The sequence below is a fragment of the Megalops cyprinoides genome, chromosome 6, assembly GCF_013368585.1.
Source record: "Megalops cyprinoides isolate fMegCyp1 chromosome 6, fMegCyp1.pri, whole genome shotgun sequence".
NCBI classification, from domain to species: Eukaryota; Metazoa; Chordata; class Actinopteri; order Elopiformes; family Megalopidae; genus Megalops; species Megalops cyprinoides.
In genome coordinates, this window is record NC_050588.1 from 21,518,735 (window position 1) to 21,542,772 (window position 24,038).

General features: G+C 45.4%; 1 protein-coding gene across 2 annotated transcripts in view; it reads right to left on the reverse strand.

The window, feature by feature from the left end:
- Positions 1-24,038, reverse strand: part of LOC118778922 (semaphorin-3F-like) — an 80,944-nt gene that overhangs the window by 27,105 nt on the left and 29,801 nt on the right. For both annotated transcript variants that reach the window (XM_036530722.1, XM_036530721.1), the window contains exons 3-4: positions 2,361-2,521; positions 1,711-1,773 (exon numbers count right to left, since the gene is read on the reverse strand). In XM_036530722.1, the coding sequence (XP_036386615.1) occupies positions 1,711-1,773; positions 2,361-2,521 (224 nt within the window). The remainder of the gene's footprint in view (positions 1-1,710; positions 1,774-2,360; positions 2,522-24,038) is intronic.

Genomic DNA, 24,038 nt, shown 5'->3' on the forward strand with positions numbered 1-24,038 from the left:
TGTTGTGTCATTATAGCTGGTGCAAGATGTACTAAAAGAACATAACAACCCCTTTTTCAAAATATTACACTCCCTTGCATTCTTCCAAAGAAGCCAACTTGCTTTATCCCAGAGATAATTTGTGTCATCTGATCCCTCTTGAGCTCTTTGTCATCCCTAACAGAGTCTCCTCTTATTCTCTGTGAGCAGCTAAATCCTCAATCATCATTATTCCACCCAGTGTAGGGTGTTTCTGATAAACTGACCAATTTCTACCAAGTTCTCTTTTTTTTTTTTTTTTTGGGAAGCAGATAACCCAGTGCTTGCGCATCGACACACACTCTCTCTGTCCCTCTTAATATGTCATGTACTTTTACACAGTTAAATTACAGCCCTCCATGGTGATGACAAGCCCCCTTCTGTGCTTTCTTACCGATACCCCTGACAGAGGAACATTAATATGACTCTGACTACATGCTAATGCAAAAATATATGCTAGTGCAGGAATGCAGGGTGTTTAAATGAACCTGCCAGTTGTATAAATACTGGGAGAAATCCAGTATTCCCCTACCAGCAGGAGAGTGAGGCTGTAATCCACTCACAGGTCCTCTTCCCCTGCGGTGTCAATGAAACATACACATCTCTCCATCCTGCACTTTCACTAAAGCTCCCCAAACAGTCATATGCAAAGAGTCAATGAAGTTAAGAGCCGTTGCTCTGAGATTTATGGTCATCATGAAAGAGAAAAAGATTTTTTGTGTGTATTTTAACCTGTAGGTATGAGATTTGGCTGTTCACGGGCCAGATTTCTTTCCTTTATCTACCCGATCCTTGCCAGTCATAAAGGTTTTTATTCCCCAAAGCATGACTGCTATTTTATGTATATGTTACTGATGGTAGCAGTGTACTAAGATTTGGAGATGTGGGTATTCCTGTCCATGAAGTGCTGTATTACAGACTGTCACAAGGGGTCTCAGTGACATTTATTTAATTTCAGTGCAATAAAACTCACAATTTTATTAGTATTATGCTTCACTCCTAGTGTGTATTCATCTGCACCTGACCAGAGAGAAAATGAAGTGGAGATTCAGTCAGGGGATGCAATGTGCACTGTACTAGCCTGAGCTGACCTAGGTTGCTCTAGGCTTGACTGGGTTGGTCTGGCCTAGTCTGAGCTGGTATGGGCTCAGCCCGATTGTTCTGAGCTGATCAGGGCCAGCTTGATTTTGGCTAAGCTGAAGGCACCACGGTGCCAGACAGCCATTCCCTGTTCCTGTTTGTTTAAGGCATTCTCTCTGCTGGTGTGTCTGTCATAGCCATGGGCCAGCCTGCGCTCCCCATCTGTTTATTCTGCAGGCTCACAATATGCGGCGCCTGACTGCTACCGTGGGCCAAGCCGCCCAAACACGCTGCCTTTGCAGACTACAAAGGCTTCGCAAACCTTCTGGGCCTTACACGCGTGCATCACAGACCACACATCTACACACGTGACACAGCTCTTTTCTTTTCCCAAATTTCTGGAAATCCCACATGTGTCTGTAAAGATACAGCGCCCCTGTGTCTACTGCAGTACCACTAAATGGACTCTAGGGGACTGAAATTGCTCCTATTGTCCGCTTGAATCAAAATGGGTCATGATTTTGGAAGAGTGGAATTGGCAGATGCAAAAATGTATAAATCCAAAGGAATATGTGTGGAAGTACAGTAAATAGTGTCAACACAAATACTTACATTGGTGTCCTTCCCGGACAAAACGCACTCAGTTTTCCGCTGAGGAGGAACTGGCCAGTGGATCTGAGGGGGTAGAAAAGGCATTCTGTAGCAATAACACAGCTCATTGCACACTCACATCCACATGAATTTGATTTATGCATCCTGGACCAGCCACACTGGGGGTGTCCACCCAGGGCGTAATTAGTCTCACAGGACCTGCCACATCCAAAGAGTTTTTAACAGCGCTTTTCTGCCCACCCTACAGCAACAAGAACTGCGAGCATGCTCCAACACTAACGGGAGACTGGCCAATCAGCAGAGCAAGCAGGGAACAGACAGAGGAGAGACAGACCTTTCAAAGACGTACACTGTGGAAGTGTGGAACTTAAAGGACAACTGGGGCTAACCTCTGAATAGAAATACCAGAGTACACTTCTCATTTTCTATGTATTATTTGCGCATACTAACACATCTGATTGGAGCTTGAAATCAACCACAGAGTATTACAAAAAACATATGGAAATGAACTGACAGTATCTAGCTGGACACACTAAGTAAATGGTCCTTTACAAGGCAGCCATATAAAAGCTGCCTGGTGTTTATTTCCCTACATATTAGACCTAAGGAGGTGGGAAGGTGGGAAGGAGATGGTTGCTGTGATCTCTTACTATGAGTGGCTCTTTGTTGATGTCATGCAGGTCCAAGGAGAGGATGTAGTCCTTGCTGCCGACATACATGCGGTCGTGGTCCTCGTCCATACGCAGGATGCGGTAGTCCGTGGTGTTAAGCAGGAAGGAGAAATGGTGGGCAGTACCAGTGGACCTCAGCTCTGAACACAGCAAACAAAAGAGACTTCAGTGATGAATGCTTATCAAACACCTGTGAACACAGACACACATACGCACACACTCTTTGTCTCTCTCGGCAGACAGGAAAGGTTCACTTGAAGCTCCATCTGCTCCAAAGTCACATTCTTTTAGCAATAAAAATATAATTGTTTTGTACGTCAGGTTGGGAAAGTAACAAACCAGGAACCCAACCTTCTCAAAATACAAACATTATGAAAGCAATCACAGCAGTGGTGCTTCCAATTTTCCAAATCACAGTGACCCAGAGCGGAGCCAAACAAATACATACAGAAGTGTGCCAGAAAACCAAATACCTGCCACTCTCTGGGTCTGTTGTGCAATAACCACCTCAGCTTACCCCAGCTCCGCAGCCATGGGCTCCAAACACACATGCTACGCCCACATGTGTGGTTAGCTGGTTGTAAAATCCTAAAAATCTGCCCCATCTTGTTGAGTCGTTTATTTTTCAAGCTGTTTTCACTCCTCACACTGTGTTATTAAAGGATATAACTGGATGTTTTTGGTTTTCCTCCCACCCGGGGCAGTCCAGATCATATACAGAGTTTGTAGCACCTTCAAAGAAAGCCCGAACCAGGTACAACATTTAATTGGTACTTTCTGTTTACAATTCATGTGCTCATGTGCTAAAACCCAAGAGGGCTTCTCGTTGGCAAGACAATCGCACTGCGACAGCACAGGTCAGGGCTCTGGTGTAGGCAAGGGTCCTTTAGAGGAGGAATATCATTGGATTTCCCTTTCATCTCTGGAGAGCAGACGCCCTCACCATTCCGCCGTATCCTCCAGGCATCCACGTGCCTGTGTGTTGCCGAAGTTGCACGTCGCATATAGTCACCCACCGCAGCCCAGCCGACGGTAACCGGACCCCTGTTATGTTTAAGAGAAGGCCTGGGGGAGGGTGCACGGGGGTGAAGGGGGTGACAGATGGTTTGTTAAGACTGTCTCCTCAGTTCAGTAGCACTATGTAGACAGGGCTCACCTCTGAAACCCTGCAACTCCAAACAACCACCTTGAGCTGACAGTGGAATCAGAGGGCGGGAGCACACTCACACATCGGTGACTGTGTCAGCAGTATGTCTGTTCCATTCATGGCCTCACACAAACACCTGAATGACCTGATCTCCCTCTTCTGAAGGAGCATAAAGACATGCTGTTCCCTCTGTGTTTCCTGAAGCAACTACCTGAAGATGTAATTACATTTTTTAAAATCATAAATGTCAATTGAATTTTTTTCCTGCTGGGTAGAAAATCTGGGCTCTTTAAGTTGATAGGACAGCTGTAAGTTTAATAAGCAGCTTTGGGTAATGAAAGACCGCCTCGTAAACCGCAAACATGACTACGGTATTGAGTCATGTCAACGATGACACATGGTGGGCAGGACCACACTCAAACCCGTGTTCCATCAAAATGAGTAAATACATTCCTGTGGGGAAGACCGTACGCCAACAGCCAAACTGGAAATGCTTCCACCACGCTTCAATGGCCATCAACATGGCTTGTATTTAAGAGACAGCTTTGGAAATTAATGTTATGTTTTCTGCTACCAAGTAATATTTTCGAGTGTATTCATAAGGGAATATTAAATGACCAGTTTTTCACACCCCCACAGATCTAAAATTAAATAAACTGGCTTATGTCAATAATGCACAGTTAATAGCATGACTGTTACTATATTTATACAGTCTGATTTAATATGAGAACCTGTTTACAGAGGATCTATTTACAGGTCACATGCTTGATTGACACCTGTCAGCACTCACTGCCTCAGAGCAGCTCATATACCTTTACTCTGGGATTATTTGTCTTTCACATGGTCTGATGGATGAGCCCCCCTGACTCCCCTTGACACTGTGAAAGACAAGAGAAGGGCTGCCAGTCAAAGAGCCTTTCACTGAAGGGAATACACACAAACAGGGAATGATGCACGCAAACTGCCACAGAAAGAGTGTAGATCTCCAATGTGAATTTGGCATCCGTTTTATTTTCATTAGCTTCTCATAAAATCAAAAACCATCCCTGTCAAGAGAAGTACAAAAGACATCCTCATGGATACTTCTTAACAATTTCCATAATTCACTAACTCCAAAGTAGCTTTCACTGGGCTACAAGTAAGCTCTCTTTTCAGAATTAAAACAATAATACAGCAAAAAGAAGGAAAAAAGCTACCAAGCCATGCAGAAAATCCTGTTTTCACTCTTCTGAAGGGAATGGACCAATAAGTTGAAAGTTGAAGGCTGCCCCTCCTCAAGTTTGTGTTAATACACTTGCAGGATTGGAGCTGATGTGTTACTAAGAAGGGGAATTTAACATTTCTATACTGCCATTGAGAGAACTTCTGGCTTTCAAGAGGGACTGTATTTTATACAAAACACCACAAGGACCTGTTATATCAGAGTAATGGAACTTCCTGGTGTCTAGTCCGGGGCAAACAGAGGAAAGAAGAAAAATCCTGAAACTTCAATCGTGCCAGATGCTGTATATTATCTTCTCTATCCTGCCTGATGGGATGCTGGTAGAAAATGTCCACATTAAATGTTGATCCAGCACTTGTAATGGTAGCAGAGCAGTATCCCTCACTGGGGCCACCTGAGGAAAGCTACTGGGTCATGTGAGCAACTGGAACCAAGCTGGTCTAATTTGGAGAACAAGGCTGCGAGCGAACTGACATATCCCAAAGGAACATCACTGCAGTGGAGGCACCACACTTTGCTGTTTGAGAAACAAAATGTGGAATGGACTTCAGATGGATGGCTGATGCACCTATCTGTCACTTTGAATTAGTCCAGCACACTCTTGGCCCTGATCACTGTAATATTCACTGTAATCACATAAACACAGACGCTTCTCAGGACTCATCCCGTCACACGCCTCCCAAGCCACAGTCCACCTGTGACAGTTTTTACACGATGGCCGTGGCTGCAGCATAGCGCTTCCGCATCACAGTTATGCTGCTCACTCGATTTTGGAGTGGGTCCATGGGTGAGGCTGGATGGACATGAAACTGCAGCAAGCTGGTCGATCACTCAGAAGGGGCAGTGACAGTGCAGGCTGCGCATGTGAACACAACTGATTCTTAAGGAACATGCCGCAATTTTCTCAAGCCCTGTAAAATGGGCAGTCAGGTACGCTCCTTCATTCGTAGAGAAACAGCCTCAGCTTGGCTCAGATCACCGTGGATAGCGCTCATCTGCACGCAAGGCAGTACTTTCACCCCATCTACTTATCCTGGGGCTTTGGAGACCCCAAAGCGGAAAAAAGTGCAAATAACTTCCATTAGGGCCCGATAGAACATTAGAGTGGCCAAGCGCTCTGTGCTGGAATTAGGCTGTCTCAGGCTGGGGGGTCTGGAGTCTCGGACACACAGGAGAGCTTTGTTCCAGGGGTGGCCTCAGCTCTCTGGGGGATGGAAATAGCCCCATTAGAGAGGGAAAGTGAGACTGCATGTTGCTGGTGAGGGGAACCTGATCCTGGCTTGTTGTTAAGGTGGGCAGCAGTGCATTATGGGAAAGTAAGCCCAGCTGGCGGGCACCCGCACAGTAGTCCTGTTCACTCTCCGCTCTGATGAGCTTGGACAATCTGGCCCCCGATCCACCACCGGGCTCCTTTAGCGCAGAGTGGCCCCCGAGGAAACACATTCCCACCCCGAGTCACTGCTAAAGGCTGGCTCTCACAAGGAAACAGCATGACGCTATGTCTGCAAGTTTGATGACAACGTTAATGATCTGACACTTTAGAGGCAACATGTGAAACATAGAAATTCCAGCGTTATACGGACGCAGGAAACAGGAGGATTTTTTTTTGCAGGGCACCGTGGTTGATGTGACTGAACAGTCACACAGACAACAAGACGAGGCACTCTGCCTTGGCGCCCAGCACAGCATGGTGTCTGTGACTGACAGGAACAGACAGCTGAGTCCAGCTGCCACACCCTGCAGGGGCCAGTGTCGCAACTTGGCACACCATCATGACACAAAAAGTTGCAGTGACTCTCCGCAACGTGAAAAAGGAAACCCCCTCTCCCTCACCCCTCCCCCCACCCCCAACCCATACCATGTGGGATGTCCTCTGGCTGTTATCACCCGGACTGCAGACTGGCATGTCTCTCACCCCCCTGCTCTACTGCACAGCTCACTGTGACCTGGCAACCCCAGCAAAGGCACAGGTGCAGCTGCTAACAGCAGCAGCGGGAAGAGGAGCTTCCCTTGCCAGGCCCTTTAATCCATGCTGTTCCCAACCCCTCTCCTCTCAAGGGAGTCCTCCCCAGTCCATCCCCTTCCCCCAACACCCACCGGCTCATTGGGGTGACCCAGGCCATCTTGCCCGATTGCTGCTATTTCTGCTGTTTGTGTCTTCCCTCATGCATTTCACTAGTTTGAAAAAAAAAAATCACATTTGGAAGACAGATGTAATACTTTGTACAGGTGGCAATGTTGGACAATAGAGCACTTGTTTAACTCAGTGTAAAGACTGCCTGTATCCTAGAAGCGGTAAGTAACGGCAGTGAGACCTGTGTGTTGATCGGACGATATGGGAGTCACAGGTGTGAGCTCAAGGTCACAATGCAGATGTGTCTAAATGCTCTTCACATCATGTCACATGGGCTCAGACATCAGAATCACTCTCACTTCTGACTCTGTCCAAAAGGCAGGGGAGGGGTTGACATGTAGGTGTGCAGAGGATATCAAATTATAACTGCCAAGGGATCAATTAGATGAGGACTCTCTAAAGGCCAACTACTCCCCAGAGCCAAAACCCTCTGAATCCATCACTGTGTCAGGAGAGATTCCCTCTCACAACTCCCCAATTCAAAAGGATTTATCTTTCTGCTTCTTTTGTTTTCAAGATGGAAAACAGAATACCACCACATTTAATCCTGTGTGAAATATCTCTCATGCTTGTTACTGCAAATCATCATTTTGCAGCCGCAGAGTGAGTAGAACACACAACCTGTTGTACAGCATGGGGGCTCTAGAATGATTCATATTTGGAGGAATTCCCTCTCAAAGATAACCAAACACTTGAGTCTAGGGCTGCAGCTCTTTCCCTTAATAGGCTTCATGCACACATACCATAATGCACCGATATCTGGCTCAGCTTGGCTCAGCCTGGGGTCAGTTACAAAGACTCTTTCTCTAAAAGCCAGTACAGCTATAAGTCCAACACACAGGGGCCTTAAGACCTCTGAACTGCATGCATGCCGAAACGCTGGAGGAAAATGCAGTTTATTCCAGAGATCAACACCACATCATTGGCGGCCCAAAAAGTCAGCATTTATCTCTGAGTCACAAGACCCATCTGAGGCAACATCTGACTTTTAAGCACGGTAAGAACCTAGCTGCAGGCATACCTGTCACAGCATATCTTATATTCTGCACTTAAAACTCCCTCAAGGCCAAGAAAACTCTTAGATATTATTGTGCACTATAAGAAATTTAAGTTCAAAGGGCTTTATACTTAAGTCCCCAGGTGTGATGGATATCGAACTGGATAAAACATCAATTTGGCTCATGCTTTCAAACCACTGAGTGTGTGCAATACTAAATAAGTATATATGTGAGTGCTTTTTTTTCTACTAAAAAAATACACTCTGTGATTGCATTAAGTAGCAGTTGTGTTGTGTGGTTTGTTTAGAAACGTGGGAATGTCAAGAAATTGAGCTTTGGGAAGATTATGGTATCTCTAATCACCTTACAATACACAATCCTTCCTACATTGACTTTTCCTGGCAAATCCGCTGGTAAAGCCCATTACTGGATGAAGGGAAACCTTTCAGGCAATGTTTAACATGAGACAACAAAAACAACAGGAAAAAAAAGTTGGCACGGAACTCTGCGATTTGCATTACTCGTGTCTTAACTTTCTGCTCCATAATGCTGAGTGATTCTCTGGTTCCAGATTGGGTGCATTAAAAGCCTTTCCGCTGCCAAACTCAAAGCAGAGCATGTTTCTGCATGAAATCTGACTTCACTCTTCTAAAATACAGAAGGGTGTGGGGGAACGGGGTCAAAGAATTTTGAATTCTGAGGGAATGCAATGAATGTAATGCATATATGCTGAATTGCATTTATGTCAGGGTCATGCCTGCTAGATGTGAAATCATGTGTCTGCTTCCTTGGGTGGTTGGGTGGAGCTCTACCATTGTACTTAAATGTCAGAAAAGTTCTCACAATGTGAAATGGGAGACATTTTTAACTGTCTATTTTTTTATTGTGGTTGTGACACTACAGAAGCATAGCTCTCCAGGTCCTGAGTCCGATTCCCTGAGCACTGCCCCTCTGCTCTTTGTTCTTCCTGACAGAAAGGTATCTGAATTCACACAGTCAATCTGGCAAAAGCGTTAATTAGGGTGTCCTAGAGGGGCGGATGAGGCAGCCCGCTCTCACGCTTTAAAAGGAGTCCTAAAATCCAGGCATCATATTTTACAAACTGCCGGTGCAGGGGAGAATGACTGGTCTCAGGTCAGGCTGAATTCTCCACACCCTTCAATTAGAGCATGTTCTCAGAGCCATTACACACACTTTGGCTCAGGGGGGACCAGAGAGTAATTCCAATAATGAAAACAAAATGAGCTGCAATGTTAGTAATTTTGTCACCTTTTTATGAGGCTTAGCTGTGATGTACGTCTCAGCCAGCCAGCTGTGACATAAGGTTTAAAGGCTTTGCTCCGTGTCTCCTGCAGTTTCTGTGATTCCGACGTGGTTTTGGTTCATTTCCCTCAGACACTTCCTGGTGGTTTCTGCTGTCCGTGCAGAGTTAACAAGGGTCATTTATTCCCCCAAATAGGGTTCCTGTCCGGAGTGAAGTCTGCCAAGCTGATGAGAAACAGAGAAGCCAGGTTCTCACGACAGCCGCCACTATCTGCTAATCTGTAATCTATTTGCTGTGGTGATCTGTCCTCAGTAAGAACAAACGCTAGGAGCCACCTGACACGGTAACTTGAAGCTGATGAAAAGTTTTTCCCATAAACACCCTGCCTCATGCTGGCACCACAATAAAGTGATGAAAAAAAGAAAGTAAATAGATAAAAATCAAGGGAGTGGAATTTTTTTTTGCTCTGGTTTATGCATTTGTTAGTGTTTCTTCCTTTTATATGCCACAAAGTGTTGGCTAGAATGTGGCACTGTTCACATTATAGTTTTTTAACTTTATTTCTCAGCCTTCATTTCAGCAAGACTATAACCTGAGTTTAGCTCCTTCTGCCTAAACTAACTACCTGTTTAACCCCGTGTGAGCCAGGGTGCTTATGGAAATCCCATGTGATATTTGGGTGTTGGGTGTGAATAACATTACACCTCTTTACCAGGTGTCAGCAGACCCCAGTGAAAGCCAAATAGCTATGGATGGCAAAAGACTGCAGCACCAAATGCTGGGGAAACCTGGACCTTTACATATCCTCTCATCAAGCTCCCAAATTGCTGGTAAACTTGGAAAACATAATACAATAGCCATTACAGTCAAATAAGGTCACATACCCTCAGATCTCATTTTCACCTCAACATCCCCACAGGGCAATGTGAGTCAATCCCAACTGAGATCCAGAAAGCTATGGGCCGGAACCACAGTGTGCTCATGACACATTTCAATGTCACAAAACCGGATATTTTTCTTTCTGGTGTTTTCTGTCTCGGATAGTTTAGTCTTTGCTGCGAATGTCTCAGACAACTTTCTCACGCTAATTTCCTGTCGTGAGGAGATGAGGACAGGGGCTGTCACTGATAAGGCAGACAGGTGAAAAAGGGTGTAAATGCCCTGAGGAAGGAGAGGGAGGGAGGGAAAGAGAGAGGGACAGAAAGGAAGAGAGAGAGGGATATATATATATATATATATATACAGGCATGTATATTCACCACTCAACCTCTTGGCATCAGAGTGACTTGTCATTACAGCATGCCTGTCTGTCTGTACTACTGGGGACACAGCTTTCAACCAACTATCCAGAAGTCTTTTTCAAGACTTTTTCACCATGTGACACATTAACGAGAAACCGTGCCCCTGTCTCCACATGTGGAAAGCGAACCTAAAAAATCTGAGGTAATTTCTGTTGTAAGGTAAGAGGTGCTGCTAACTAGAAAGGATCAAACACTTTGCTACACACAGACGCCACTTATCCTGTCAGTCTGACTGGATACGATGTCTAGCAGCACTGTTGAAGACTGGTGGGGAGACTGTGAGCAATTATGTCAATGAACAGCAACTACTCTAACACAGATATGAATCTAGGAAAAACACCAAGAAAGCAGACTGTTGACTATGAGATAAGAAAAGAAACAGCAGCTCAGCATTTACAGTTCCAATCTGAAGATGTGATCAGACTTCCTTGTATTACTTCAGAAGCCGTACAGGGGTAGGAGTTACTGTATTGGAACACAGCAAAGCCACGCCACCCTGATCTCCCATGTGCCAGGGTCTGAATCAAAGGGCACCTGGTCGACGCGTTGCTGCGAGCACAAACAAACAGAGTCAGGTGCTTCAGCCGAGCAGCTCAGACATAGTTCTGTCATACGGTGCGTCTGAAGCTTGGAAACTTGGCCATCGCCCCAGTCGTCTCGTGCCCCCTCACTTCTCAAAAACAATAAAAACAAAAAAAGAGGGCGCCTTGCTTAGCCTGCACCATTTGGAGTTGTGTGCTTCAAAAAAACCACAGAGCAAGCCTGCTCACCTGTTTGGCTCCACGTGATGGCACTCGGCCTGCGTGGCTAATCTCTGCTGCTTTCACTCGTCTGCTGGAGAGAGTCTGTGCAGCTGAGCGGCGGCCGTGGTGTTGGGCAGAAAGGCCTGCTTTGTGCCCCTGGCCCCACTCCTCTCTTTGAAGAGCAAGAGGTAATGAAAAATGCTGCCGGATTTTAGGAACGAAGCGAGAGGGGCCTTGTCATCAGCCACCTGTATGAGGAGCTGCTATCTGGCCAGCCCATCTCCCCCCCTGCTGGCCCACAATAGCGAATACCTGCCCAGACATTCCTGGAACGCTGCTTGAATTCCCCCTCTGCGCTCATCCTGAGAATCTTAATAAATAGCAGGGTGTGACGCCGCCCCTCTTCCAGGTTGTCTCCAGCCATGCGTGACTCTGGGTTTTCTGCTGTGCTCTTACAGGGGACTGCTGTGGGCTCAACTGCCATACCTGCTCCATAATGGCCCCCTCCCAGCAAAAGCTGTTGCACATGCTAAATAATGCCCCCCTGTAACAGACACGGCACACTATTCCTTGTGCAGTGTGCAATGACAGCATTATCACCCCTCCTGTGACAAGTCTATGTTTGCTTCTATCAGCCCCTTATTATCACCCCCACCCACCCACGTACACACACACACACACACAGTCCACTCAGTCCACAAGCTTTACAATTAGGACACAATGATTCCTGAATCCTTCTCCATAAGAATCTGCATCTGCTTTTGTACTTGGTCTCAGTTCTGAATGCCTCTTGGGGACAAATTCATTGCCCAAACATGAGATCTGGATATGACCTAATCACTATGCTTATGATGATGGTTTAAAATTGTTTGGATTCAATTCAATGTGTTGCATTATGTTGCATGTGTATTTGTTTTACACTGGACTGCCTCATAAACGAGATGCCACATGCCAAGGACTTTTTAGCTTGTCGGTAAAAAAAAAGTTTCTATTTCTTCAGCCACCTGTTATTCCAGAGTTAGCCCTTGTTTCCTGGTGATGCTGATGGACAGGTGCTGTGAGAGAGGAAACCCACAAGCCTGTTCTCTCAGACCCGGCCTCTCCATCACCCTCTCGCATGAGGTAAAGTTGATTTAGACAGCCAGCCGCTCAAAGGATCAGGGGGATGCAGACACTCTCATCCTTTTCACTTTTGATTTCCTGGTTTTCGCATGACGGCGCTCGTTAATTAAAACGGATAAAAAAAGACCTGTTGATTTTAAGATAGACTGACAGCAGAGGTAATACGCTTTTTTTCTCTTCTGGTCCATGCATCCTGTCTTCCCCTTCAATCAGAGGACACGTAAAAGCAACTGAAAAAGTCAGAGGGCACTGAACCGAGAGACGAAGAGAAATATAGAACCCTTCACTGGGGTGGAAACACAAGGGTCAGCAGCGTGGCACAGCAAAAAAAGGGAAATGGAACTGATAGATTGCTGCTGGTGAACCCTTTCAAAAACACCAAAATTGCTGCAGTCCATACAACCCATCTAGCTGTATTATTGTGTGGCATGTAAAACTGTAAGCTATGTAAGTCACCCTGGATAAGCACATCTGCTAAGCAGATAAACAGTTAAATAATATGAGCTGCCAATATCCACAGCTGCCACTGCTCCTTCACTGTACAGGTTGGAGTGCAGCCTCTGACACGGGGTTCATTTATATGTATATATACATATACTTACAGCTACCTAACCCTGGCTCCTGAACAAATGAACTAAAATGGCTGTAAAAGGAATTGGTATTCATACCTAATTGTGTGAGTGTAAAAGACAGTAAATCCCAATCCGAGGCAGGCCTCCCAATCCAAGACAGCCAAGGTGAATTTGCCGACTCACCTGACGCTTGGGATCCCCTCATAGGCCAGTTGTATTCTGGGCTCTGCAGCCACTGGAGCCACTGTGGTGGTTTGTTCAATTCAGTTTGATTTAAAAAAATGATGGCACAGAGGCAAGAGTCCCATTTGGCTTCAAGCAACTGACAGGGGGTGACAGCCATTTATAGTAAATATCAGTGAATCTGAGAACAAACTCCACGGTGTTGATCCAAAAAAAGCTCACAAAAGTGGCTCAGGCTATGCAGACTGCATTCACAGTATTAGATGGATCGGTATGGCTCTTTGTCTCTTGGTCTCTCCGTGCGCTATGCCTTATGAGATATGAAACAGCCCCTTGTGGATGACTTTTGCAATAGCTCATCTGCCTTGTACTTGAGTCAAATTGCCCATGACCCAAGGGAAACGAGGGACCACACAGCTACCCAGTTTGAATACTCTAATTCAAGTATGTTGCCTTGAATGAGATCAGACAAAGAGTATTTGAGTTCAGATTTTATATTTTTCTCCTCATTATTGGACATTTTTCTGTCATTTTCAGTTGTGACAGGAGTTCTTCCAACATGAGTCTTTTACTCTTCTGAAAACAATGTGGCTTGTGTTTTGAGCTCGATTCATGTATATCCAGAGCTGTGAATCACAGCCTGTAAGCATGCCCAAGAGAGAAACAGCAGTGCTCTCTATTTGATAATAATGAAAACTAAACGCAGACTGAATCAGGGGGAAAATCCTTTAAAACCACAAATAAATGACAGGCATTAGAGCAGCACGCTGTGGGCAAATGAAATAAAGAAATTAATCTGTGCTGTGAAATGCCTGTTAAGCTCCACAGTTATTGCCCATCACATGTTCAAATGAGACCACCACTGGATGTGGGGCAGCGTGCTCCACAGATGCAGAGGACGGTAAGAATCAGTAACCCGCTACTCGCACCCCTTCCACCCGAGCACACATCTAACGCAGTACCCAGGACGGGAAGCCGCAAATGGCAGTCAAGGCAGAGGTGAAAGGTCACGGGCAGCAGCGGAGCCTCTCTTGCGCTCCAATTTAATCGGGGATTACTTCAGGGTCAGGGTGAGCTCCCTGGGTCTGAGTGGACTCAGGAATCAGGGATTGTGGGAATAAAGTGGCATTACTGCCGACCTGAACTGAATCACAATGAGGGAGCTATCACTAAAGGGAAGGCAGGACGGGACAAGCCAGGGAGGGAGGGACAGAGAGGAGCAATACACACACTGATAGAGTGAGAGGTCAGCCACTGTCTCAGATGCAGTGGCCCTTTGATTAGTTTCACTTAGTTTCCCTCTCCAGCCCTCTCCCACTCAGAAAGGACTATGCCTACAGTAGGATACAGACATGCACAGAACACATAAATTATGTTTTTTTCTTCTATCCATCCTTGTCATTTCCTAATCACACAAAGAATGTGTTATCCTAAACGCTGTGAGAGGATGTCAGCTTCACAGCTGTAAGTTGTGTTGCAAAAATAGACACAGTTACAAACAAGAGAACAGATAAATGAAATAAAAGAACACAACAGCTGACACAGAAGTAAACCCAACCCCACACAGATCTGAATAGGGTTTCCCTTCTTCCCTCTTGTAGACAGGGTTGTGTCTGCCTCATGTCGGCATGCTAATCTCTCTGACCCGGAGGGGAGAGAGCCTTTTCTCTCTCTGTTTACATCTAAACAGAACTGTCTGGGTTCTGGGCCAGGGCAGGCACAAGGGTCTGCCTGGGAGAGGCCTGGCGTATGCCAGCATGTCACTGTAATGCAGATGAAAGTGTGCTTATTTCTCTAGCTCTGGTCTGAGTCACAGTGAGCCCCTTGGTGTGAGAGACTGTAATGCTAAACCCAGGGGGAATAAGGTAGGCTCTGTCACTGTTTGCACTGGCAAACACTGCACTTGAGTTCATTTTTTAAATGTCAAATGCTGCAATGTATAGTGACAGAGAAATGCCACATATCAGTCTTCACAGCTTTTATCTGCTTCCATCCCATGCTTTAACTGCAAAGATTCAAGTTCTTTAACAGCCTTATGTTACAGACACACACACAAACACATACACACACGCACGCACACGCACACGCACACGCACACGCACACGCACACGCACACGCACACGCACACGCACACGCACACGCACACACACACACACACACACACACACACACACAGATTCAGCTCTTTCCTGAAAACAGAGGGATTACCTTCACACCAATGTGCTTAATGAGGCAACGGTGCTTTGGTTTGTTTGCAAACGATCTAACTTGTGCAGTCAAACTCTGCTCTGATTTTTTTAGTGCACCCTGTGAGATGATCTCTGACCTGCAATTAAAACAGGGTTGTACAGCAGTGAGGGAGGGGAGCACAGCATGAAAGCACGGAGACACACTGCTGTAAGAGGTTTTCATGCTTAATGTGGAATGACAGCTTGCTGCCCCTTAGTTGCACATTGTAAAAGCGTTGGCTAAACATTCCCCACTGGAGGAGTGTCTCCTCTTATCACACTCACAGAACACTCGCAGAGCCAGCAGAAACAGCAGAGAGACAGGCCCCTGAGGGACTCAACTAATTACACAAGTAGTTAACGCTATCCGAAGCCAGTGCTGCCAATTAAGCACAATTGTTGCTAAATGAAGCAACTTTTTGGACCAGTCAGAGGTATTTCTTTTTCTTATCTTAGCACCTAATGGCAAATCTAGGGCCTCCTCAGATCAGTTTTGAAACTTTCCAAAGTTAATCAATTAACACAGCATGGATCCCTCTGCACTGCATGTGCCCTTTTAATGCTTGCGAAAGTAGCATTACATTAAATACAGTACTCATTACATAGTGTGCTCAGCTCTTCAACTGTTGGCCCATCATAATGTTAAGTGTTATTTAATGCTTTGGAGTGTTAAATTGAGGATGCTTTAGCAAGAGAGAGAAGTTGCAAAAGTGTCCAAAGCATGTCCCCTATCTCACACCCAAGTTACAATCAGGGGCGTCACAATCAGTCATGTACTAATCTCAAATGCATGAAATCCGTTTATCGCTATATTCACTGTCTGAACTTTATTGGGAGGTGACACATTTTTGGTGTATGCACAATTCAAGACCCTTCCTCACAAGTAATAAGACTCAGCTGACAGAAAATGGTCAGGATTCTGCTTCTGTGTGTCCATAACGTGAGACAACCTTCAACACACTGTGGGGTCATGTCATGGAAAGCGATTGTTCCTTTGCTTCCTGGAAGAGACAGGATGTGAAAGGCGATTCTAGCCATTATTGTTGTGCTCTTCTGCCAGCGGCTCTCCTGTCCCTGCGCCATGTCGGGTGTCTTATGTGTTACTTCTCATCAGCTGGGACACACAATGCAGGTACTCAGGATAGGAGTGTTTTGGGAAGGGAGGAAGAGGGTCATTGTGTTTTGGGGAGGGAAAAGGGGGGGGCACGTTGCCTTATTTTAACTTCACTTTCGCCTTCATTTTTTCTGTCCCTCCTGTGAATGAAAACAGGGCCCTTCCTGTGTATCTGGTCAATGAGGGACCTGTAGAGTTCAGCGGGGGTTCAACAGGAACAGATCATTTCCACCAACAAATGGTGGGGAATAGCTCCAGAGTTGCACCCTGCACCGCTGCGTATTTTAGTACCCAGGTGCCCCTGTTCCCAGGCCAGCACTGCAGGAAATGGGATTACGAGATAAATCCCATTTTCCCACGCTTGTGTCAACCGGGTCATACATTTCGCCTCATCGTTTTCTTTCTCTTTTGAGAGGGCGCTCATCTGAAATAAAAGTGATTAGCTGCTAACAAACAGTGTGCTGTTTTTGTCCGCTGCCGGCCCTCCGGACCCCTTACCAAGCAGAGTTCAAAAGCGCACTACATCCCCGCCGCACGCTTCCATGGGAATGGGGTTAACCCTTTATTGAGGTGTTGTGAGGTTCGCATCATTGCTGAATGTTGGCTGACGCCGTGCAAAGATGCACAAACGCTCAAAAGTTGTGCAGCCCAACAGAAACTCTTTGAGGACTTGGCTTTTACATCGCCATAATCATCAACTGCCATTGATGCCATCATAACTTCACTAATGTCCCATCCTCATTCAAAAAAGCACAACTTACAAAGACTTCAGGAACATCTGACACTTCATCTACTGCACCACAGCATCATAAAGAATGCCTCAGTTGAAGAAACAACTGATTGTGTGAACTAATGGAAGCCAAAACAACTAACTAATATGAATGGGTCACCCAATCTGTCCTTACTTGGCATGAATATCAATTAGCCTTTTTTTTTATGAGAATTGTTGTAAGAAGGATTCCATAAAATAAACATGCACTGCTATTTATGTCAAATATAGTTGTCACAATTATTGCCATTATTGCATCACGTATTACACATTTGTAATCGTGGTTTCACAATTCTTTACATTGTAAGTACATGCCAATAAAGCATAACTAGAATTTAGGGAACATGTCTGTGTCCATAATTTGGGTGACTAAAGACTAGGACGACTTCCAGGAAAGCATTGTGACCCCCCAAAGGGACTGTGTGGTCTTTCTTTAAATAAAACCATGCAGAGATAAATGTCTCCTTCAGTGTCTGGGACAGAACACATTAGTGTCAATTTTGGCGAGATAGCAGCCACTCAATCAGCCTGCCTGCCCTGTGGCTCCCTGTTCCTTCCTCCTTCCCTTTCTCTTAATCTATCTCCATTTCTCCCCTTTTCTCTCAAACCAAAGCAATGTTACAAATGATCCATAATATCCAAAACACAACTTACTCCCTTTCCCTCCATTTACCCTCCCCCCCCCCCCCCTCTCTCTCTCACTCTCATAATCTCTCTATCTTTCCATTTCTGTCTGCACTGGGCTGAATCTATTTTCACTGTGTGTGTTTTGGGGGGGGAGGGTAAATGGAGACTGGGTCAGACAATCTCACAGAGTGGATTGTCATTCTCTCTTTGTTGAGACCAGCAACCAGGGCTGTGATAAGGGCTTAGGCAGGTTGTGCACGGCCCCCAAACCAAAGTTTGCCCACAACAACCTGTTTATGGTTTCTGCAGTGTGTCCACACAAGAATTCCCAAATGTATGGGATTTCAGAGCCAGTGGGCCATGAGTTTTAATGCAGTGAAATTTGCCTGTTGCTATGAAAGCACTGAGACCAATATAGAGTGCCTGCTTCGAATCAGAATCATTCAAAGCCCCCCCGCCACACCACCACACAAATCCATTCATTCATGTGCACCATCAACGGGTGCCAAACAAGTTTGAACCCTTTAATGTAAATGTTCCTCATCTGCTCATCAGAGATGTCAAATTACGCTCAGCAGTCATAACGAGATGTAAAATACAGTCAGAGTGAAACAGACGACTATACTTCTTCCAAGTCAGTAGCCTAATTATAGTCCAACGTGAAAGTCTCTGCTCAATAGGCAAAAAGAAAAACGCTCCCGGTGCCGAACAAAAACAAAAAACAAAAAAAAAACAAGACAAGCACACGGGTGCAAATAAACCACATATGTAATCAGCCATGCACCGTGTGTAATTAAGACATGATTTACAGAATGCTGCTTCACATCTTAAAGGTGCAGGTTGTTGAGCAGAGAGTGGCATTGTTTTGTATCTTTCTTCTTAGTCTCTGTCCATGGCTACACATAACTACTGTCAGGCAGATGGCTCAGAATCATGAAAATGGCATATTGAGAATGAGGTTTGCATATCTCTGAAAGCGAAACACTGGCAAGAGAACAAAGAAAGATGAAGACATGAGACAAAGAAAGGTGGGAAGGCATTAAAAGCATGAGGAAAACTGAACATACAGATGGACAGAAAGAAAGGAAGGAAGGAATAAAGAAGTGTGTGAAAGAGTGCATCGGCTGCATTCCCCTGAGGTGGAATAAATGCTGGTGTTTGCTCTGGCGGAGATCACAGTAAAAGGACCGGGACGCCTGGTGCTCCCCTTAAATTCTTCACCATAAGTCCCTGCTCCATGCTTCACAGTGTGCCTGTCCTTCAGGTTAGCACAGCCCCCATTTCTGACCCTGAAAATGTGCTTTCTTAATTAGGAATCTGTTTCTGTGCCAGGGAAAGAGTGGGACTTGTGAGCTGGTCTCCAGGCTGCCTCTTTGTGCCTGGAACCTGCAGCAACACTCTGAGGTGCTCAGAGACACAGAGGGGATATCAATCACCACAAGGAGCTCATAATCCACCGCCTAACACACTATTACATTTCAGCGAGACCAGGCAAATCAACAAGTCCACATCTGAGGGGTACGCTCTTATTTCTGTGGCTTTGAAGGAAACAGGGTTTGTCACCTACAAGGTATTACTCCATCAGATGCAATCACATTCAACACTGACCTATATTTGCTTTTGTTTGGCGACACTGAATTCCTCCAGTTCTCTTTCTGCTGAGAGCACAACTGTCCCCATTCCCTATTCTGTCCTACACTGCAGCTCTATTCAATGAAGCAAGTAGCAACTTAACGTCTGCCACAATGTTGACAAAGATGATGATGATGGTGATAGTGGTGATGATGATGATGATGATGATGATGATGATGATGATGATGATAATTAAATGACATGCTGCTCCTAACACTACCAATTTTCTGCTCCTAACGCTGCTAAATTAGATATTACATTGCTATCTGTTGCAGCATGAGGTTACATGCATACCTTGGGTGAAGACACTGATTTTGCTCCTTTGCTATATGTTTCAACACAATGATCACTGACTTTGTGGGTGAACTGGAAATGCAGGCTGCAGAAGTGAAATATTAATTTTCCATCTGAATTCTTCTCTTTTTTTTCTCACTTACCTCTTAGGTCCCGAGTCAAGATAGCATTCAACAACCCCTTTCACTTTACTAATATTACCACTTTACAAACACACACACACACACACATACACACACACACTCAAATTAGAACAATGGGACAATGTGGAATGGCTCTGTGGCCCTCCTGTTCTTCTCTTGACCTCCATCCTAGATGAACCTGAACTGTGACTGTGTGAACATACTGCACTAAAAGGCACTGCTTAGTGAGACCATTACCAATCCAGCACCTATTGATTGTGATGGACGCGAAATAATCTGACCTTCACATCAAGGAATCTGATGATGATGCATTCTGACAACGATCGATACCGAAGAGGACGACTGTGAGAGACCCATTGAGGCGTGTCCACAGTGATGTGATGGGGCAGACTGAGTGGAAAGTTTAGAATTGATCGAGAAAACGTGACACTATCACATCTCGATGATGGGCCTTACATTTGTCCTAAAGCAGCACGACAGACAGATTGTGAGATAAATCAAGTCTTCATTTTTGCCCCTCAGGGTAAACTTATAACATTCTGAGAAGGAAAGCCAGACAACAGAAGCAGATACATGGTCACACACACCACCAGAATTGTGAACTCCCCAGTTCTGATCACTCCTGATTACAAGTTAATAGGCCAGGTTTTCTAACTGAACCATGTGTTAAATTGCACTCCTTTGTCCTTCAAAATTAGCTTCAGAACAGTGTGGGGAGTGACTGAGAGAGAGAGAGAGAGAGAGAGAGAGAGAGAGAGAGAGAGAGAGAGAGAGAGAGAGAGGGTCAGTGCACACTCTCTATTTGCAGAGGCTGGGGATGGACAGAATGGCTGAAAGGGTGGAGAGAGCCGATAATGAAAGATCGCTGCCCCCCGTGGCTCTCGTTCTGGCTGATTTTCCACGGACTGCAGGGTTAATCTCTCTGCACCGTCCCGCCCTGACTTGGACAGAGGCACTCTGTGTGCCCGGTCAATTACAGTCCAAGCACGACTCCCGGGTCTCCCCCACCCCCGGTGCAGAAACAAGCGGGGTCACCCTGCTCATAGTCATTAATTCATCATCTATCAGGAACTGCTCCACTGCGCCATTCACACTGGCAACATTTTTTTCCCATCTGCTACTCAGTCTACAGTGTCTACAATCAAATTGGAAAGAATGGTAAAACAGTAAGGTCATACTTTTTCACCCTGAATTAAACTAAGCCTATACCACATAGGGTACTTGGAGATATCCATCATGACAGATGCTGGAGAAAAACAAACACCCTGCTTCCTTCTTCACTTAATCAAATTCTTCTGTCTTTCAGTCAAATGTGTAAAGCAAGAAAATACTGGGCACATGCACCATCCCACATTAGCTGAGGTAAAAAGCAGGGACATATTTAGCCAATTAAAAAAGGAGCAATTACACAGCCAGTCCAAGTGCTCCAGGACACAGGAGAACCAGGAGAACCACTCACTGTTTGTGATAAATTCAACAGGGTGAAGATGGACTAACCTTTCCTTCAAAAAGCCAGGCAACATGACTGACATTTCTGTTTTTCTGTCCTGTCTGTTTACTATGTATGAGGAAGGAGAGACCTGGTGCAGGATCCAATACTCTCTCATAATGTCTCTCTCAGTACCTCTCCCACTTTGTGCCCCTACTTGCATGTTTATGGTTGTACCAGAGGACTGGTGGTTCCTGCTCTGGTCACCAGGGTCACAGGGTTATCATACTTACAAGCCATTAGAGACACAGCCAGGACAACAACCCCAGGGGCCCGCCAGACATCCACCCACTCCCCCTCGCCCACTCACACCCACTTGACCCCACCATACCCTGCAGATTAAAGAGAGGCCATCCCTGACCAGGGTTGTGTCAACAGAGACACACAGCCCTAGCTTCCAACACTGATGGCATCTGACAAGCGTAACGCTTATAAAAAGGAGAGGGAGAAAAGTTTTGTCATGCATATATGATAGCTCCTTCTGAATCCCTCCAGACGACGCACAATGCAGGTTCGGAGTTGTGTGACAAACTTTGTCTCCATATTGTTGTAGAGGGAGATGGTAACCCTGGGAAGGACTGGGAGAGAATCAAGTGCAACCATGCATGCATATATAGTGCCTTTCAGCAGTGACCAATGTATAAATGTATAAATAAATGCATATTGGGAACTCAAAAAGCTAAAAACCAGAGCCAGCAGTAATAGTGGGGCCCAACGTCAGAGCTCGGAGCCTATGGAATGTGTTCATTATTGGTATTGATCCACTGGAGAAAACTGCAAATTGACTGCCCACCCTTGCCACAGCTCCCCTGAGAAGTAAGCAATGTCGCAATTAAGTCTGTGCCCTGATTCAGAAAATGTAATTTCTGCTGGAGTGCAGATCGCAGCCCCTCCGCATCAGAAAAAAACAAACTCCACTAATCCATTCTATTATAACCAGTGAGCACACCAATGAGCCTGCTAATCAATGTGGCAAACAGACCTCGGCACAGAAAAAATAATTACAAATGGCTGCTTTCTTGATTTTGATTCTTAATGGCGTAATTCTCATTTCTGCTGAACATCAGCTAAAACCCTGAGGCGGGGTTTTGCTTCCGCTGAGAAACAGCAGGTAGCGATTATGACAGACATTCCAAAATAAAACTGGCCCCAACACGAAAATATACACAGGAGACCAAAAAGTTATTAAAGTCGACTATGCTGTTGTTTCCTGGAAAGAGTCAGGCTCAGATATTAGGCATTCCTTAGTTTTGCTGCGATGGTGTGTTTGGAGAAGAGTGCGTCGTGAGATGCTACGCCTGATTTGCTTCAGTCTTTCAGAGAGCGTCGTTCCCTGCACTGAAGGACATGGGGCTGAGGTGTCAGTTGAATCGAACCATCAGTGTCTCTCAGCACTTCAGCGAGAATCTCTCCATAATGAGTCATTGATCTGAGCACTTTAGTCCTGCCTGTCTTATCTGCGCTAATGGGACTACCTTGAAATATCCCACAAGCCAAAATCTCTCCCCAGACAAAGTGCACTTAGAGTTCAGCGGCTCTGCCAGGCGAGTCCATAGCTCTCATCTGATGGGCACCCCCCCCCCCCCCTCCAACCTTTCCTTCCTTCTCTCTCCTCTTCCTTCCTTTTGTCATCCAATCACAAACATGCAGCTTCATATTCTGACACCTCGAGCCTTCCCATAAATACAACAGCCCTGGTTTGACCCTCTCCAGAATGCATCACAAAAGACCCCCTGCCTTGGAACTCCCTCCGCTGTGGGTAATTTATAACTGGAGACGGGCATGACAACGGGAAACAGCAGGGGGGGAAAGAGAGTGCTCGCAAGGGCAAAAATGGGCATGGAAGGAAGAAAGCAGGCAGGAAACTGAAGACAGTGAAGGGCCCACTTCCCTCTGAGTGCTCTGTTTTACCTCCACTCATCTTTTCTCTCCCACTGCCCCTCTCACTTGCCCAGTGGGCACAGTCAGAGTGGGCGCACTGAGGTTGCATTCAATAGACAGACCCCTTTCCAGGCCATAGAGATGAGGGTGCACATCACACAAATTCCCACACTCTGTGTTCTGCAAGGGAACATAAGAGTATTCTGTAGCTTCAAGAACGGAAAATTCACATATTCTCTTTCCCACTGTGAAATATAAACAATTAGTTAATCATCTTTTATCATTTGTGGGTCTCTCAGGATCGTATTGTAAATAAAAAAAGAATTAAAGAATCTTTTTTTTTTTCAAATAATCAGTTAGTGATCTCACAGTCTAAGTTTCAATCAAATATTGTCACGTCCCTAAATATAATCATATTACATTAAAATGTAATTACATTGCAGCATATATTTTACCTTTTATTATGTGTAATTCTGTAACATTTTGTCTCCCCTTCCCTTCCCTCAACACTGGGACTCTCTCTTTGCCACATGACTCAAGAGCAGGAATGCCTGACAATACCAGATAATATTCCATCTGTTGCATGAAATGGCATACCTAATCTGCCTCCGTTCCCATACACTCCCATGTGCGTATATGTCATTGAAAGGGGAATGAGCAAACAGCACAGTCAATCAGAAGGTACTGTCTGTTCTTGAGTAGAGCAGAGTCTGGCTCTGACCCATAGCTGCTCTGCCCTCACTTCTGGGTTTCTGCCTTCTCACTGTCCGTCCCATAGTCTTCACCACCTGTCT